General features: G+C 40.2%; 1 protein-coding gene across 1 annotated transcript in view; it reads left to right on the top strand.

Moving 5' to 3' along the window:
- The window catches only part of AKAP13 (A-kinase anchoring protein 13), a 247,495-nt gene that overhangs the window by 187,141 nt on the left and 41,402 nt on the right, over nt 1-18,952 (top strand). Inside the window, exons 17-19 of the mRNA XM_023529007.1 lie at nt 2,084-2,222; nt 10,462-10,504; nt 12,807-12,939. Of these exons, the coding sequence (XP_023384775.1) occupies nt 2,084-2,222; nt 10,462-10,504; nt 12,807-12,939 (315 nt within the window). The remainder of the gene's footprint in view (nt 1-2,083; nt 2,223-10,461; nt 10,505-12,806; nt 12,940-18,952) is intronic.

The following is an 18,952-nucleotide window of genomic DNA, read 5'->3' as shown; positions in this document are numbered from 1 at the left end:
CACTAAGTAATCATAGTGCTTTATATTAATATATTACTTATAATGTATTAATATTACTTAATATAAAGCACTAGTAGATATGATTACTTACCTATTATATACTCAGTCCAGCACAGAGCATGTTCTTCATATTTAAACTAAAGAATATTGTTAATCTGCATAGATTTAAATATTTCATCAAAGCAACCTTGTTTAATTAAGAAAGTAGCCGGGATATTAAACTGAGTTTGCCCTTCTTATCTCAGGGTTTCTTCTTCCACCCCAGGAGTAAAACGAGTCTTGAAGTGTGTTACATGCCATTATTAAATTTCCCAGTTCTTAAGAACATATCCCAAGTTTCTCCTTCGTGGAAAAACAAAAGTCTCATTCTTAGTCTCATCACATTGTCTAGGAAACAACTATTTATTCTCTCCGCTTACTGCCAGAATTCTTGAGAGAACATCTACACTCCCTGACTTATTGTTCTCACCCCCTAATGATCTCGTAATGTCCACCAGTGTCACTCTCTGGAAATGCCTCTCTTGAAGGTCATGGATTTCCTTGTCTACCAAATGAAGTGACTTTTTTAAGTTCTCATCTTCTCAAGCCCTTCATTGTCACCACTTGTGACAGTCCCTTAAGGAGTTTTTGAATTGAGAATTTGAATTATGTGCTTTTACAGCATCTTACCCTACACCTAGCCATCTTTCCTCCTCTTAGGGAAAGGAGACTCTGAACTAATTTCTGAGGATTCCAAGACATATCCAAATGGAACGTTTCTAACTAAACAAAGTTAAACACCTGTCTTTGAATAGGCGACTGTAGTTTTAGGTAGAAATATAATGAAATATTTCTACTTAAGCAAACAAAAATGTTAAAGTACCTGTACTTTGAATAGGTGACTGAGGCTTTGTATAGAAATTTAATTTTTATTACATCCTACTGCGTAGCAATAATGTGACCAGATGTAAATTTGGCGCCAAAGGCTTCCTTTAGTAATGAATGTATCTCTTACAGTCTTGCGAAGGCCTTAGAGAATTTAGGCCTAATGAAAATCAGATTGAAGGCTTAAAGGGATATTGCTGTGCTCCACCTTGGAACTCTGCTCACCCAGAGTTTTTTATCTTGTGTGCAACTTCAGAGCCTGCATTTAAGCTGCTTGTATCTCTGATCTGGATTAGTTGCCTGCAGCCAACTTCCTGTTGAAAGTCTCTGCCTTTCCCTGAGGTCATTTTTCAGACCTCACAGTTGTATTTGAAACATAGCAACTGCTCCTCAGACTCCATGGTTACACACAAAACAAGCTCCAAATAATCAGAAGTCTTTGGTGCAGTTGTGTTGAGTGTATGCTAGTAAGGAATTTTCATTGCTTCCCTGTCAACCTGTGCAAGTCAGGAGGCAGACTTCAGCCTCCTATGAAGGGAAGGGATTTATCTGAGCAGAACAGACTCTCACAGCACCAGAAGTGTGCTAACAAACACTGGATGACTGTCTTTCAGGGGTACTGTGGCAGGAACCTGGGCCGCATTACATGCCCTTGAAAAGCCACTGTGAATTTACTGAGGGAGTTGTCAAATTTCAGTCACCCTCATGTACAAGCAGTCTAATATTAGAAGAGGAAATGAAAGAGATTTTGGCTTCTTTCCAGACACACAGCTGCCTTGCTTGTGATCTCAAAACACTTTTCACTTGCATTTGTTTCTAACTCTTTAAGATCAGAATAATGTTACTATATCTCTAGAAGAGGTATTTAAGTGTTTTTCAAAGAACAAGAACTATATGTAGTTTGATATTTCTAGTTAAATTATTTTGATCCAATTATGCATTCGGAAGATATTAAGTGTGTACTAAGTAGGAAATGTCATTAGGGATTGTGAGGGCTACAGAACCACTGTAAAGGATGGCTGCTCTAGCTCCGTTTCACTGATGAGAAAACGGAGGCTCCAAAAAGCTAAGTAACTGCAGTAGTCCAGCAGCTGTTCAGTTCCAGCGCCAGGGCAGACTTAGATCCAAGTCTGTGTGACTGCGGAGCCTCCCTTGTCCCCTGGGCTGGGTCACAGTGTAGAGTTTGTGCTTATCTAGAAGTATGGGAGCGTGTGCTTAGAACCTGTTCTCTACTTTTTTTACTTTACAGACATGTCACAGATCTAAGCAACAGGGATTTAATTACTGTACATCAGCCATTTCGTCTCCACTGACAAAATCCATCTCATTAATGACAATCAGCCATCCTGGGTTGGACAGTGAGTATACTACTATTTGTTTTTAATTAAATATATTTTAAACACTTTTCCTGTCATTTTTCTCACTTTAAGACACTATAACATTGCTGTCCAGAATGTCTTTGCCTCTTCCTCTTAATGGATGACTCTTCACTTAACCAGAAAAAGATGAGAGTTCAGTATTGTGATCCTCCTCTCCTTAACTACATAAAAATCTCCTTAGTACATTTAATATGTTATATTTTGGGGCCTAAACCTGACACATTTTTTAAAACTTTATTTTGAAATAATTTTAGACTTTAAAATTAGTTGCAGAATTTATGCAAAGAATTACCATATATTCTTCACCCAGAGTCCCCACATGTTATCATAACACTTGCTTTTATCAGTCTCTCTCTCTCTCTCTTTGTCACTTCCCGTAAAGTATTTTTCTAAAACACTTGAGAGAAAGTTAAAAATAATGCTCTTATGTCTCAAAGAAACTCTCACGTGACCGCAGTACAATTATTCAAATTTTATCCAGTATTAATTTCCTGAGCTCTTCAAAAATGTCGAGCTCGTGAAAGACAAAGACTGAGATACAGAGATTTAGTTGAGTGCCAAGAGGATTACATCCAAAAGTGATTAATGCAACTACATGCAAATTCATGGTCCATTGGCTATGAAAATTATATAGAGATGTCTGGCATCCATAAGCACAGGGTGTTTGTAAATGAAAGATGCTCAAACACGTATTTGCATTTGATCCAGATGTTTGCCACAGAAAGCCAGTTTGTTCCTTGAGAAACCTCACGTTTTTTTTATTTTTAAAATACTGATTTTTTTTTTCATGAGTTGTTGACATTGTGAGATATTGATATAAAGATTTAAATTCTCATCAAAAGTGGAGTGATACATTATAGGAGGGTCCCCAACCCCCAGGCTGCGGACTGGTACTGGTCTGTGGCCCATTAGGAACTGGGCCGCACAGCGGGAGGTGAGCAGCCTCTAGGCAGCGAAGCTTCATCTGTATCTGCAGCCGCTCCCCAGCGCTAGTAGCATCACCGCCTCAGCTCTGCCTCAGATCACCAGGCATTAGGTTCTCATAGGAGCACCGGTCCCTGGTGCCACAAAGGGTAGGGACCGCTGCTTTATATTCTTTGCTAAAAAGACCATGTGTTCAGGAAGCTGAAGCAAAGGGAATAAATAAACTCCTATTTCTGGTGTTTCCTTATTGTCCCTTGATAAAACTGATGTTAAAATAGTTAGGGACTAAGGGGATGTTCTGTCTCAGTCCCAATTCATGGTTTATCGGAGGCCTACTCTTTAATTTCCACAGTAGAATTAAGGTATGATGGCTGATTTTATTAACTTTGGCCTCATTTTCATATGATTAATACTTGAGATACAGATCTGGCCTGTTGGACTAAAGGTGCCTAATGGGAACTTAATCTCAGAAATACAGATATAACAGAAATAGCCTTTTCTTGCTTCTTTTTGGGGTTGGGTTTTGTTCTGATTTGGCTTTGGGTGACAGCTTTTGCTGGGATAGTGTTAGGGTTCATTCTCATTTATAACGTACACTTTATGCAGGTTCGAATGGTTTGGTTAGGTTGTAAATTCATTAAGTAGCCCCACTTACTACCCTAAGTTACCCTACGCTATAATTGAAAGACAGTCAACTCCAATTATGCCAGTTCTCCTTAGTCCTTCCCCTTATACTGTTAATATTTCCCCATTGTATTTTTTATTTTGCACTAGAAAGATGATAAATTTTTTTTGCAGATGTAAGCATTCTGGCTGTTGAATACAAGAGTAAATCTTCTTTCTCATGTGCTAATATTTAGCACAGGATAACTAGATGGTTCTTGAGTTGCCACATACTCAAATCTTCAGTTCCAGATCGCTTACATGCCGCATGGTTCATCTTTGGTCGTGGTCTTTCCATGAAAGTATCGTTATTTTAAAGCCTGAAGTGTATGGTAGACTTCAGATATTTTAACTAATGTTTTATCGTAAACACGCTTAGGGGCTATGCGACCTTGGGCTAGATAGTGAAACTCTGCCTCAAACTTAAGCTATTAACCAGGGATAAATAATAATGCAATAAGGTTTAAATGTGAATTTACTTAGTCTTTAGCATGTTTCCTGGCTTAAAATAAGCATCCGTATCGCTACGGGGTGATACGGATGCTTATTTTAAGCCAGGAAACATGCTAAACATGTGCCACGTCCACTGTTCTGTGACCGGAATTTAAACGATGTTCAGGAAACCAGGACACTGTGCCTCGTGGCCTTTCAGTGGCTGTGTTTTATGAGCGGACTCGTGTAGGAACAAAATACTTTGAAAAATCAACCTCTTTCCATCTCTTATCTTTGCCCCATCTCTTCTTTTAAAGAAGTTAGCGGCTTCTACCACAGTATTTGTTGACGGTTAGCATTTGAGCATTTCTGAAAAGGTACAGCCACTGAGCTGTTGACTCTCGTGGGGTCACTTGCTGGATTAGGAAAACAGGCAGACTCCTAGCATTGTTTCTAAGCTGGAACGTGTCTCAAAAATCCATTGGTGTAGAGGAAAATACTGAGTGAAAACATTTTTGTGTCGTTTTCTGGGGTGGAAAGTGGACAGGCGGCAGCTCACTGAGGAACCACAGTGGTGAGAAAGCTTCCTAACTCACGTCTTAGATTTGCTCTGTGGTCGAAAGGCACACGGTGGCTGCATCGTGCCGGCTCGTTGACAGAGAATCGGAGTGGCGCTGACGCTGCCTCTGTTGTGGGCAGCGCGCCGGGCGGACGGCCCTCGGGGGGCGCGCTCCAGGGCGTGCGTCTGTAGCATTTCTCCTCTTGCATCAGAGGAGACCAGCCTGCCAGGAGACTTAGATCTGTTTCTTGATAGAACTTAACAATAAACTTCATTTTTGCTATATAGAATAATTCAGTTTTCAAACTTTTCGTTGCTTGCACCCAGGAGATGCCTACACATGGCAGAGAACTGCTGGCTGTGTCCCTGGAAGAGTTCCAGGCACCTAGGTGGTGGCCTCGTTGAGAGAACTATACCCATCAGATGTTTCAACCCCACAGGCTCTTCATGCAATTTCATTGTCCCCTTTATGTTGCGAGGTTTGTTATCACAAAGAACGGTGTTCACAAGTGGCACGTGTCCTGGGATCATTCTTACACCTTCACTCCTGGTGTGTAAATAGGCCACGCCTGGATGGAAACACCAGCCATCATGGAATAGCTTGCATGAGACTATGAAGTCGGTCTGGAGAACCGAATTGTGCCATTTACATATATAATATGCACGTAAAAATCCATGTGACCAAAGGTCAGGCTGCACCTCTGCACAGTTAGGCATTGGTGCTGATGATACTCGATCTCTGCTTATTTTCTTTCTCTCTCTAACCGTGGACAGTGGGATGGGAATTTTTTGGAATACATGTATTTTATAGTAGTTCTATTTGGAGAAGATAACATGGACAAATGCATTGGAACAAAAATGTAGTCAGGAAAACAGACTTTTTATATTGGTCTTTTGATTAAATTGCAAGGCTAGAATATATGCATAGTTAGTAAGTGTGTGTATATCTTATATACATACACACATACATATTTTAATTTGGGGTGAAGTAATAGCAGAGTTGGATACTGAAAGAAAACTAGGAATTTGCTATGTGACTTAGTATGTGGAAAGCAAGGCTGAGGGATTTGGGCTTATCTGCGGCCAGTGGAGTGATTTAAGTAGATTAAATCGATCGATGAATTGATTCAGACACTTCATAGAGACCGCGCTGAAGACCCTGTTGGGGAAGAGAGGCTGGTAGAAGAAGCCTGTTGCAGAATTCAAATGAGAGCTGTTGGTGGCCTGAACCAGGGTCTAGAGCAGTGGCAGTAGGGGAGAAGCTGATGTTCAGAGAATTCTAGCAAAGTAAGTCAAGTCGGAAGGACTGAGTGAGGTGTGATGCAGGGATTCGAGGGCGGTGCCCAGGGTTCCGTTTTGAATAGTTAGTTACCACTGACCAAGTGGAAACTGGAGGAGGAGGAGCAGGTCCCGGCGAAGAGCTGGGTTTACTTATGTCCTTGTTCGGTTTGAGCTGCCTGTGGGACACCCACCCACCGGTGAGCAGTGAGATGAATGAGTTTGGAGCCCAAAGGAGAGATCTGACTTGAAGATAGAAAGTTGTGAGTCCCCAGTGTATAGCAGATGCAGATTACACTGTACGAGGTGGGAGTAAATGGGGAGACTTGGGGTGAGGGAGAAGAGGTGAGGGATGCTGCTACTCCAGATGCTTTCACTTTGAAGGGAAAAACCTCCACCTATGAATAATGACCATTAGAAAGAATTTACCTTTTGTTTTCATAATCTAACAAGCACACATTGGTTGGGTGAATATTTTTAAGCTTATTAGAATTCTGCATAATCAAAAATAAAAGTGAAAGTATGCATGCATTACAAGGTTCACCGGTACAGCCTTTCTGGGCACCTGCAGGCCAGTGACATTACTGTGTTCCTCGTGGGCTCGAGGCGCCTTTTACTTTCTCCCGGTGTAGTCTGTGCCTATTCTAACGTCTCCTGTCGACCCACCTCTCAGCTCGGAAGCAGCCGCAGCCCGCCAGGCGGACCTCCTTCTCCGTCAGCGTCTCCCCGCTCCTCCTCAAGTCTAAAGCTCTCTTTTCCCTTGGCTCTTCCCATCCCAGCGATGAGGAGGAGGAGACGCCCTGTAAGTAAGCAACGTTGGTGTCCAGTGGCTGCTCTCCAGGGTCTGACCAGCACTGACAGTGCTATGTAGGCTTGGCGCTTGGGGACTTTTATCCCCTGCATGCCATCATTTCTAAACCGTTTGTCTTTGTGCTTTGCTTTGAAATTAGTTTGGTAAAACAGTTGTCTTCTGTACACCACCTACACCGATTAACCCAGTGGCCAGATTCCAGTGCATGAGGTATCATCCCAGGACACAGATGTCTTCAGAGGCACAAGGGACATGTTGCCATCCCACCTGGTACCTTTTGTAATACTGAGCACTGATTTAATAAAACTTTGCATTTGATGATGTAATTTTCATTTTTCCTTGTCCACTTATTGTCTCATGGAGCAGATGTCCACCTGTGATATTTAAAAGTTAATGATAAACTTTTGACTTCTCACCTTTTCCTCCTGTTTTCTCTCCTTTGGAACTTTTATTTTTCTGTCTTTTACTGCACTGTAGGTTTCAGATTAATATATCATTACTTGATAATGCCTAGTTAATAAACTTTAGCAAGGCATCAATTTTAGTAAACCTGGAAAGGAAATGAATCCCCCTTTTCATGAAATCAGTTTTCAATTTTGTACGATTTCTATAGTATTCCAGGATTGTTGTTTTTAGTGGAAAAAGCATTTCTAATATAAAGTTAAATAATGAATTGTCTTCGTTTTATATAGTGCGAGTCATGGGCAGTTAAGCATCCGTGCTACTGAGCGCCCTGAGTCCCTACTGCTGCTGACCTGAAGTTTCAGCAGTATTTAGTTATTTAATATTTAAATATTAACGTTTAATATCTTCATAATTTTGAACTCAGGGTGACTTTCTGCATTGTTCTTAAAAGATAGTGACTTAGGTGCATAACACAGGTCAGGTAATTTCCTTTAAGTGGAGGTAGTTCAGTAGTTTTTCACAATTAAAAGATGTTTGGTAAAAAAAAAAAAAAAAAAAGGCAAACGACACCATATTCACTTTATACCATTTGTAATGGGGAAGTTGTGACGGTCCACTTTAACTCCGTTCAGAAGCTCTCCAGGCTGTGCAGAGTATTCGTGATGCCCTGGGAAGCAGCCGGGTCAGCATGGCGAGTGAGACAGCAGCCCCAGTCGTACTTCTGCCCCTGATGGACAGATATGACAGCACCAGTTCTCAGTCCAGCAGGAAGCAGTCACAACAGTAGAGGAGCTTGAAGAAACCTTTGAATCAAGTATCCAGTATTCCTCAAAATGTACTCCTTCAACGCAGGAGTACCAGTGAGAATTATGTTGGGGAGTCAGGGGAGAGGAAGAAACAGAAGGGGTTGGTTCAAGGCCAGATGTGGTTTAGGCAGGTTTCCAGTGGTAACGTGTGCAGAGTTAATGTCCCAGGCAGTGTTCAGTCTCTGTGTTTCCCAAACTTATTAACCAGGTAACTACAACATGTGCATGGCCATGTATAACATCTCGTGAGACTAGCGTTCCATGGACACACTTTGAAAAGTATTAAGCACATCCATCCAGAAGTTCCAGCCCTGGAATGTTAGTATAGTAGGTCTGCAGATTGTTTCATGTCTTTAGCAAAGGTCTAGTTGATATCTGCTATTTACCTGTACCAGTACTTCACAGGCTGACTTCAACGACAGCTTTCTTTGTTTTAGTCTGTAATTGTATCACGGAAGTAACATTGGTTATTTTACACTCTTAGATGCTCTGAAAACCTGATGACACTTTAGGAATTTCAGAGGCATTGGTAAATTTAATCACTGTCTTCAGAACCACATCTAGTAAATGGTTTCATAGTAAAGAATTAAATCATAGTAAATGAATTAAATTTTTTTCAGCAGTGAAAAAGTTGGAAACCCTTATAGGACACATAGATTCTCCTAGTGCTAAATTATATATTTGTTCATCTCTTAATTTACTTGGCAAAAATCTACTGGGAGCCTATTCTTAGCCGGGCTCTGTGCTCGTTGGTATTTTTCTTCATTATCGAATTTATTTTCAGTTTGTTCGTATTATTAGGGTGATAACTTACTAGGTGTTCACTGAAGTGTGCAACAGACCCGACAGCCTGGGAGAATTTATTGCTGCTCATAACAGTCAAGGCTCCTTTGGGTGGGAAAAGTTTTGAAGCCTTTGCTCTAAGCCATACTGTTTGGGGGGGGAGGGGTGGTGTGTGTGTGTGTGTGTGTGTGTGTGTGTCTCTTTAAGTAAATTACGGCATCCTGAGGTTAAAAGCCTACATCATGCAGAACTGGGGGAGGGGGCAGATCTCAGATCTTATTTTTATATGCTCATCTTTCTCTCTCATCTGGCTGTTGTTGCCATGCATTCTTAGTGAAACGGAAGCACCCCAAATAGGTAAAAGAAAGCAGTCTAGGAAGCAGTCTTTTGAAGATTCAGAGTTCATTAAATGTCTTATGCATTGTTCTCACCTGTTGGCTACTTGCTTAGTAATAACTCCAGTTTTTGCATCTCTGTTCAGAATCTAGAACAGTTTGGGAATTAAAGAGTCTCAAACGCTGGTAATGTGGTAGTGGAACATCTTTAAATCTCTCTTACAAAAGGTTTACTGCCAGTCATCTCAGAGATCCTGGAAACCAAACTCAAGGAGAAAGGTTGTTTTTGTTCACATTATAATAATAGTTATACTAAGCAACCTTTGTCTCTCCGAAATCAGACACAGAAAATATTTCTATCCCTGATCTCCTAAAAATTAGAAACCATTTTTCATTGTGTGATTGAGGTCTTCCTCTAAAGTAACTCAAACTTGTACATACAGTAGATAAAATAATAGTCGTGTCCTTTCTGTGTGTTCTACTTACTGTCTTGATAACTCAGCCCTAGATTTAGTTTTAACAACCTGCTTCAGCTTGTGGTCTGAGAGTTGTGAAAGGAGGAGACCGTGTCTGCCCTCCTCGTTTTGTCAGCCTGGAGAAGAGCACCCTCGCATTTCACAGGTGAGGGAATGAAATCCGGAGAACTCACCCTAAATTAGCAACAGGGCCAAGACCTTCATAAGCCAGCTCGGGTGCTCCTTCCTAGTCACTCTCCCATTTCCAGGAACACTCAGGACCGTATCAGATATACATTAGCTAGAGTTTTACAGTAAAAATACATGAAAGCAAGATCAACAGCATACAGAATGTGAAATTTAATTTCCTAGTTTGTATCCATTCTGTGACATCATCTCAGAAAGATGGCCTAAGGGAACTGAACATTTGATAAAGACAGGAATTAAACATATTTCATGTATGTTTGAACATTAGGAAAAAACCTTGGTTCAGAGTTTGATCAGTTATTTGAATCCTGGATTACTGTTTTCCCCCGCCCCAAGGAAAATTCACTCCCTATTGTTGCCTATTTCCAGTCTGATGTGAGGGTTTCACGTTTAATTTTTCCTTCTTCTAAACCCTTAGGAGGAGAAGGTGCCGTGCACTGGTTTTCAAATGCTGTCTCTGCCTTATCTGTGTCACTGCAAATATTTTATACACCTGTCTGTTCTTGGCTGTAATCTTTTTGTTTGGTTCTAACGTTTTCTCTGCCATTTTTGTCTTCTAGGTTCACGGCCTTTCCACAGCACCAGTGCTAATCTGACGGAGAGGTACTATATAGTTACTTGTTATTCCTTTTCCCAAGGTCAAATCAAGGAAATCCAAAATGTCTTATGGCATTTAACTAAGTAAACTAAGTTAATTGAGCTCATTGGATTCTTTCTTGAGTGATAAATTTGGAATAATGGCTGGAAGTGGTTTGTAATGAAGGCTGTATCGTTTTTAAGTAAGGTCTTCACTGGTTTTCCACTTGTGTTCTTTACACTCTCCCAGTGGTGAAGGCGACTGATGGCACTCACGTGAGAAGACACCTCTGTTTGACTTGACGACCTTTTATATTCTTTGCTTATAGAGGTTTTTAATTCCTAAGTCTGATGATATTTTGTTTCATATTTTGTGTGTGTGATAGGTCCCCCCCCTATCCACGGGGAATATGTTCCAAGACCCCCAGTGGATGCCTGAAACCATGGATAGTACCAAACCCTATATATACTGTATTTTTCCCTGTACATACCTATCTGTGGTAGAGTTTAATTTGTAAATTAGGCACGGTACGAGATAACGATAATAGCAAATAAAAAATAGAACAATTATAATACTATATTGTAACAAAGGTTATGCGGATGTGGTCTTTCTCAAAATCTCTTATTGTACTGGACTCACTCTTCTGTGACAGCATGAGATGATACAATGCCTAGATGATGAGGTGAATGACATAGACATTGTGACAAAGCATTAGGCTACTGTTAGGGTTAGGCAGGCATTGAGATACCAAGATAGTCGGATAACTGAGAAGGCTACTAAGTGACTGGCGGGGAGCCTGTACACTGGCAAAGGGATGACTCTCGTCCTGTGTGGGACGGTGCAAGACTTCATCATGCTACTCAAACAACATGCACTCTAAAACTTATGGGTAGTTTATTTCTATAATTTTTTATTTGCTATTTTGGACTGTGGTTGACCATGGGTAACTGAAACCTCGGAAAACGAAATTGCAGATATGAGGAGACTCCTGTATGTATACATTCATTCAGTACTGCTGCCTTCTTAGCCTTTTTAAGCTTTAAGCTGTGTTCTTCTGGATGCGCAATATACACAGCTCTGTCCCAGTTAAGTAAATTGGCTCTTTACTTGACAGCAGACAAAAGGTTTCTATTTTGACTCTCTGTTTTCATATTCCTCTTATGCTTATGAGAGTAAATATTCTAACTTGAGCATCATTGGGGTTTTGTTGGTCTGCCGTTTTTGTAGGTTGCCTTTTTCACAGAGGCATCACTTGTGACTCAGTGATCAAGAACTCTCTTGATATGAATGCTTCCCTTTGTTTTTCCATCTTTTTATGATTGCTCTGCCCTTTCTAAAGCGGTGGTTTCATACCACTTCCCTTTTATCTTAGTAACAGACAGCTTTATATTATAAACAATACTTTATATCTAAATGGACTTTAGCTGCTGATGAGGACACCTAATTTTTCTGCTATCTGTTTCCTTACAGATGCCCTTGAGATAAACACTACTTTTCTATGGATAAGTTCTAAAATAACTTATCTAGAAAAAGTAGTAAAGATAGATTTCTTACCTATGTAATGGACTGTGCGTACACATGCAAAGCATTCCTTGAGGAAATCAACCATTGTGCATTTCCATAGTGGACGGACTTCGGTCATATGTTGGCTTCCTGAACAGGTCGATTAGTACATACAGGGCTGTATGAAACCCTTAAAATGGGTCTTTCTACAGTCTGCCTCAGCTTTGCCTGCCATTTAGTATATATACCTTCCTAAGATTGTGCCTGGCGGTATTCACCGGCCACAGTGCCGATGCCAAACAACTAAAGGCCTGTGATTTCTGCTTTCAGAGAACTCGAATATGCAGTCAGTCATGAAGATTCCAGGGTTTGCAGCCAAGTTTGTCATTCCATCATATTTATGAGTTTCTTTTCAAGAACCTATTTGATGCAAAGAAGTTTAATTGAATGCTAGTTTAGATTGAGAAATTTTAGATAAATAATTAAAGCACATTTGACAGGTAGCCTCTATCTAACATCAGATCACTGAAAATCCATTGTGATAACATTAATGACCGATATAAGGAAACTTAGCCAGGCTTTGGCAGCAGGAATGGGCGTTGCGGTATGCTCTGTGCTCACATGTTACGGTGCAGAGCCATTCAGCAGCCTCTGTCCATCTCTTACTCTGCCACCATTTTCATGTGACCATGTAAGTTGACCAGCTTGTAGCTAAAACAACATATGGCAAACATGGGTACAAATGATCATATATAAGGTGTTTTAATTTTTAAAAATTAACTTCTGTTGTCTATTTTTTTAATCAGTATTTTTGTTTTTATTTAGTATAACAGAAGAGAACTATAATTTCCTGCCACAGAGCCCCTCCAAGAAAGATTTTGAGGGGAAGAGTGGAACAAAAGTCAGTCGCACTTTCAGTTACATCAAGAATAAAATGTCCAGCAGTAAGAAGAGCAAAGTAAGTACCGCTGTGGGAATCCCTTGCGTGACCCCTCGTTGGGTGCTCAGGAGGCTCCTGCCACAGCCTGTGTGCACCAGAAAGCTGGTTGAATGATGGGAACGTGTGGACATGAACTCAGAGATGTTGTCTGAAGTATCTTAATACTTAAAAGTAGCAACAAGAGGTAAAACCAATGATTGAGTCTTGACCATATGCAAAGCGGTTTTCATACATTATCTTATGTCATCCTTTCCATAAGCCTGTAAGGTGGCTGTCATCTCCTTTTCCTAAGAGTGTGACACCTGATCTGGGTGTGTGTCCCTGATGGGGAACAGAGGTTCAGATCCCACACTCTCAAGCGTAATGCTTAAATCAGTAAGTCAGGTTTAAAAGGCAGTTGAAGGATTTTATGCCATGATCGAGGGATTGAAAATATTTATATTTGCGTTTGGAATTTGGAAAGATTGTCCCACAGAAAATAAGAAGGACTCTTAAGACATACAAACCCTTAGCTCTGTCCCTAACTAGGAGCACGGTGCTGCGTAGCCTCTTGAGCGCTTCAGCAGGTAAAATGGTATGTGGAAATGTTTCTCTCTCGTATTTTCTTCACGCTCATTGTAAGAATACTTAAAATATAAAAATGAGAAAATAAAAAGCACTCGTAACAGCCCCATGTAGAGATCACTACTCTTCTTCTTTTTCTTCTTTTTAAATGTATTTTAAAAAGAAAGAAAGTAAAGGACTTATATTGATTCCCAGTGCTGGGGAAAGTTTTCTGCCTCCACCTTTCTTACAGTCCATTTATCCACCCACCTGCCCACATGCAGAAGTAAAAAATACTGCAAATCAATTAAGGTGCTCTTGCCAAGGAATCACTATGTATGCACACGTGTGTGTATGCAGCATGGGGGTGTACACATATGTACGGGTACATACATACATACTTAAACATAAGCAGTAAATAAACACTGAAGTGAAGAATTCTGTTATAAAAGTTCACCTCTCCACACTCCTCCCCCTTAAAAAAAAAAAAACACCACGGGAAGCTTCTTAGCCTTCAGTTAAATGGGTTGGTAGAAATAGAGCTTGTGTATTTTAGTAGGTTTTGTGTAAAATCTGTTTTCTTTTAGCAAATATAGTTGACTTGTCACTCAGAGGAGTTTCTTTACACAAACTACCACCAGAATTGTGTCTTCTCTTGATTTCTCCAGCCCAACTGCAGAATGGACAGAAAGTGGGCAGTCGAGAAAAACAGGAAAGGATTTCAAAGAGTCTCTTAAATTGTTTCTAGAATAATCATATTTTTAAGTATTAACTTCATACTTAATTCAAAAATAAGGTTCTAAAGATGGCTACAGAATGCTTATCGGTATTCTGCGTATTGGCAGCAAGGCTTAAAACAGAACCTGTGTTATTTGGACAGTGGTTGGCATCAGTGAAACAAAATCTCCTTGGAAAGACCAGTAAAATTAACCAAGTATTATGAGTGATTTGTGTAGTGTCAGCATTCTGCTGGCTGCTAACAAGCACCTACAAGAACTAAAGCTTATGGTCTTTCCCCTGAAAAAAAATTTATGATCTGTTTTGGATGATTTCAAAATGTCCTTGTGGTTCTTTATTTTGTTTTTAAACTGGAATCTTTTCTTCAACATTCAATTGGAAGACGAGCAAGTAAGTGGAGAGTCCCCTTTCCGCTCTTCTCCCCCGGGACACTGACTCCCAGGGCCGAACAGTGAGCCCACCCCTGTCACATGGGTGAGGTAATGCGAACAGACTCAGACAGCAGCATGCGACCGCATTTAGAAACTGGAACCTGACCTTTAAAATAAAGTCTCATCCCACCGCCTTTTTTACGAACTAAAAGATAGAAGAAAAGTGTGCTTTAGGTCACAGAACTAGATAAGACAGAGCAGAGCCTCTCGTGGTCTGACTCCACTGCTCTGCATTTCATGCTCACCCTTAAACAAAATCTGTTACTAAGCAGTGTCTTTATCTTTTTCACTCGTAATAATCAAGAAGGATTGGCGTTTTGCTAGTAGGAGAATAAAGAGAAAGAGCAGGAGAAAAGAAGGTAATTTATGTTAGAGGGAAGTCTGTCCTCACTGGCAGAAACTAGCAGTTGTCCTCTTGTCAAAATAACAACACCCTTTTGCAATGAGATGCTTCCTCTTTACCTCGGCCTCAAGATTTGATCTTTGGGGGCTCGTACTGTCTCTCAAAATGAAAACTCTCAAAAAAAATTGTGTATCTGTAACCCCAGATTGCAGTCCATTTCACACAATCAGGCATTTAGAGTGCCCCCGTGGCCAAATATATTAAGTTTGAGTCACCTTTCGTAGGTGCTAACTTTAAATAAGATGGTTTTAGAACCTCTAACAGAATAGTTGGCTTTTGTCGGTGTACCAAAAGATAGTAAGAAATTGGGGGAATAGTGAAGCAGCACCTTTCTGAGTTACTTTAAATATCTTGTCTTCATGTGCCGTTGCATCCACAGTAGAGCTTTACCAGGCAGGAGTGTTTTATTCTCTAAACGATAACACAAAAATAAATGAATATTTTCTTAGTATGACGATGATGATGATATGATGATGCTCACTCTATTTTCTTAACTATTGAATAATATTGCTTCTCTATATGTTAGGAAAAAATTAGAAAAGCTACCATAGATGTTAACACTAGTTTTTTATGAAAAGGTACCATTTTTACTTCTTTTAAATTATTTTTTAAAGAGCCCGTCTAAGCTGCTTTCATTAACTTATTGTACAATGTAACCATCCCTCCTCCTTTTAAAGGAAAAATTTTATTATTTACTGAAGATTATATTAAATTGACAGTTCTAACTCTTAGTAAAGTCTTTAAGAGTATCTCAGAAATTTCTGCTTTCCTCATAATTAGTTAAGCATGCTGTATAGTCATATAAAATACTTTGTAGTTATCATCCTAGATACATTACAGTTGATACGTCAACTGTTTTTAATTTATTATATGTGATAATAAACAACTGTTAGGTAATATTCAGAGGAGCTCAAAGCCGGTCACTAGGTGGCAAATCGTTGGCATTCCTGGGTAATGTAGTAGTTTGTGCACTGGGGAGTGGGGTGGGGTGAGCTGGGGTAGGGGGTGTGTATGTGTGTCCGTCCACATACGCATGATGGATATATAATTCGAGAAACTGAGTACTGATCCTCCGCATGTTCCTTTAGGAATTATCAATAATTGGCATGCGTTATTAGATAAATATATTGAATCCGTTTCCGAAACGGGGAGAGCCTAAACAGGAAGTCTAACAGGAAGATGAGCAATTTCTGCTTTTGTCTGTTAATACTTTTGAGAGAGAGTGCTGCTTCCTGCTAAGTAAGTTTGCTTGCTACGGTGTTTAAACACTAATGTGCATAATGTTCTCGTTCATAGGAGTGCAGTAACCCTCTTTAAACCGTCCTGTCACACCGATTTTTTTTTCCCTAAGCTTTCCTTCCTCTTTGCAGACAGCTGGGAGGTGATTAGAAATGTTTTAGACAAATTCTTACTCGGACTTGAAGCAGGCTCTTTTGGATGCAAGGGTTGAACTCCTGCACTGCTGCTAGTGTGTACTCCATAACTTTATAGCAGGACATTTAGCTCCAGCTCCCGGTGCCTGTGGTCTATGTGAAAAAAGACTGAACCCCTCCTCAGTCTTTCAGAAGTGCCCACTAGAGTATAGGATATTGTTTGCAAAGGCTTAAGACCGTGCTTTAAATCTAATTATCTCACTCGTTCCTTTAAAGATCTGTGAAGTCTTTTAATTGCAGTATGTTTCACAGTTGTCCAGACTGGTCTCTGATTTGTCAGGTTTTAATAGCTTGTTTAAAACAGTAGATTTAGAATAGTGACAAATTATTTTGCTTCACCTTATCCTAGTGTGGTCGTTACCTGTATCTTTCTCTTAAAATACTGGTAGCTTTTATTTCGCTGGCACACAGTTAAGGCATTTTGGCATTTGCTAAGCATAGAAAAGTCAAATTTCAGAAAACACGGTCGATCACCACTTTACCACAAGCGACTGCACTGAAAAGTTTCTTAAGACACTTACCGCGTCTTATAGAGCGAATCTGTTTTTAAACAGGTAAGATGTGTTCCTTAACTTCCAGTGTTTAAAAACTAGCCTCGATCCTTGCCCCAGCCCCCACGTTACAGCTGAAGCACCACTGAAGCAGCGTGCACGCGCACTGTATTTTGGAGAATTTGTTTTATTTCCTGTTTTCTTTGCAACTACTGTAGTTGGCTTTACTGGCACCATTCAAATAGTTAAGCTCGTGTTAAGGAAACAAGCAGCCTCGGCCCTCCCTTCTTCCCTTTCTCAACCAGTCTCGGCTTCCTCTTACGGTTTCTCTAGTGGCAGCGCGAGGCTGCTGGGCTCTGCCTTGCCGGCATGAGCCCCTCCTTCTGTGAGAGAACATTTCCTGGCATGGGGGTCGAATCATGTCGATAAAATGGGGTCGGTGTTACGAAGTGCCCCACATAACAGTGAGATTCATAGGACCAAATCATGGGGAGGTAAGAGCCTGACTTCTTTAAAGCACGAAATTCTCATAAACACAGAAAGTGACAGCGGAGTTTATTGGCTCTGCTTTGTTTTTATCTTTGGAAGGACTACTTTTGGTTGTTGCAAAGGATGGGGATATTATATTTTTTCATCAGACTTGAAGATTATTGTAAGGCTTGAGAGAATAAGTTGCCAGAGTTTTGTTTTACTCTTGGAGCACGCTTTAGCTTTCTTGAGCGAAAAGTCAAATACTTTTCAGTTTAAAATTTTGTGCATGGAAAAGCCTTCAGTGAAATTTACTTAAAAGAAAGAAATTACTTGAAGAACTCAATATTTTTTATTGGTTTTTATTAGTTTTACAACTTTAGTAGTTACTAATTTTCACTCAGAGCAGTTTCCTGTTTTGTAAAGTGAAGTACATTAGTTTGTTTTTCTCTCTTCTTCTCTTGTTATTTTTTACAGTTCTAAAGTGTAGCAGCTCAGCTCTTAGCTTTTTATTGTATGTGTTCTAGTAAAAAAGACTTTCCGTGAATCATAGACTTAGCAGGCATTCGCCATTGCACTATATTCTTTGGTTCTGAGTAGGAATTCAGAAGACCTGAGTTCTGCTGATCATTTGCTGTGTGACTCTTTGTGAGTCAGTGAACCTCTCCAGCGCTTGGCTGGAGTAACATGAATGGAACTGAGCTTTAGAGCCAGGCAAGCCATATCTGGATTGCAGCTGGGCGTGTGGCCTCAAATACAGGCTCTAAGCCTCCATCTCCTCAATTGCAAAATGGAGATAACTAGTACTTACTTCATTGGATTGTTATGGAAAAATACATGTAAACTGTTTATGACAGTACGTGGTGCATAGTAACTGTTCAAAAACCTCGCTGTTATTTATTGTCTTTTATCTTCTCAGTCGTAAAATGGGAAGCGTCATGCCCACCTTTCCCACTTCAGAGCTGTTGAATCAGATGAAATAATGTATGTAAAAGGCATTGGTTCAGAATGTATGGTGTTCAGTAGTCATAATCACTGACAAAGGGACCCATTTTCCAGGAATTTTTTTAGATTGCAACAGTAATATTATATTCCCCGGGAATGGGCACCCCACCGTTCTAGATTATGACTTAGTAAATGCATTCTTCCTGCCTCTGAATTGTAGTTCTTGGTCCAGGTGGTTTGAAAGGACATTTTTCAGTTGATATTGATGAACCAGCCGAGTGCTCTGAATGACAGTGCTTCCAAAGGACCTTTTGCAGAGAGCTAGTTACACCCCAGGTCCTAGCCTCCTACCAGTCCTGTGTCCCTGAAATGTGCCTGGCTGCTTTCGATATTTTATTAAGGATCTAACAAGCATCACTATTAGTTTTCAAAGTTTAAATGCTTCTTCCCTTCAATTTGAAAATTTGGCAAAATCGACATTTATGAACTTTGAAATTCTAATTAGTAAAAACTGTACATGTATATGTGGGGAGTATTTACGGTTCTGGCTAGAGTAAGGGAGAAGACATCAGAGACATG

Source organism: Pteropus vampyrus, unplaced genomic scaffold (genome assembly GCF_000151845.1).
Source record: "Pteropus vampyrus isolate Shadow unplaced genomic scaffold, Pvam_2.0 Scaffold34, whole genome shotgun sequence".
Lineage (NCBI taxonomy): Eukaryota > Metazoa > Chordata > Mammalia > Chiroptera > Pteropodidae > Pteropus > Pteropus vampyrus.
The sequence above is the reverse complement of the archived record's forward strand: the minus strand, read 5'-3'. Positions and strand labels throughout refer to the sequence as shown.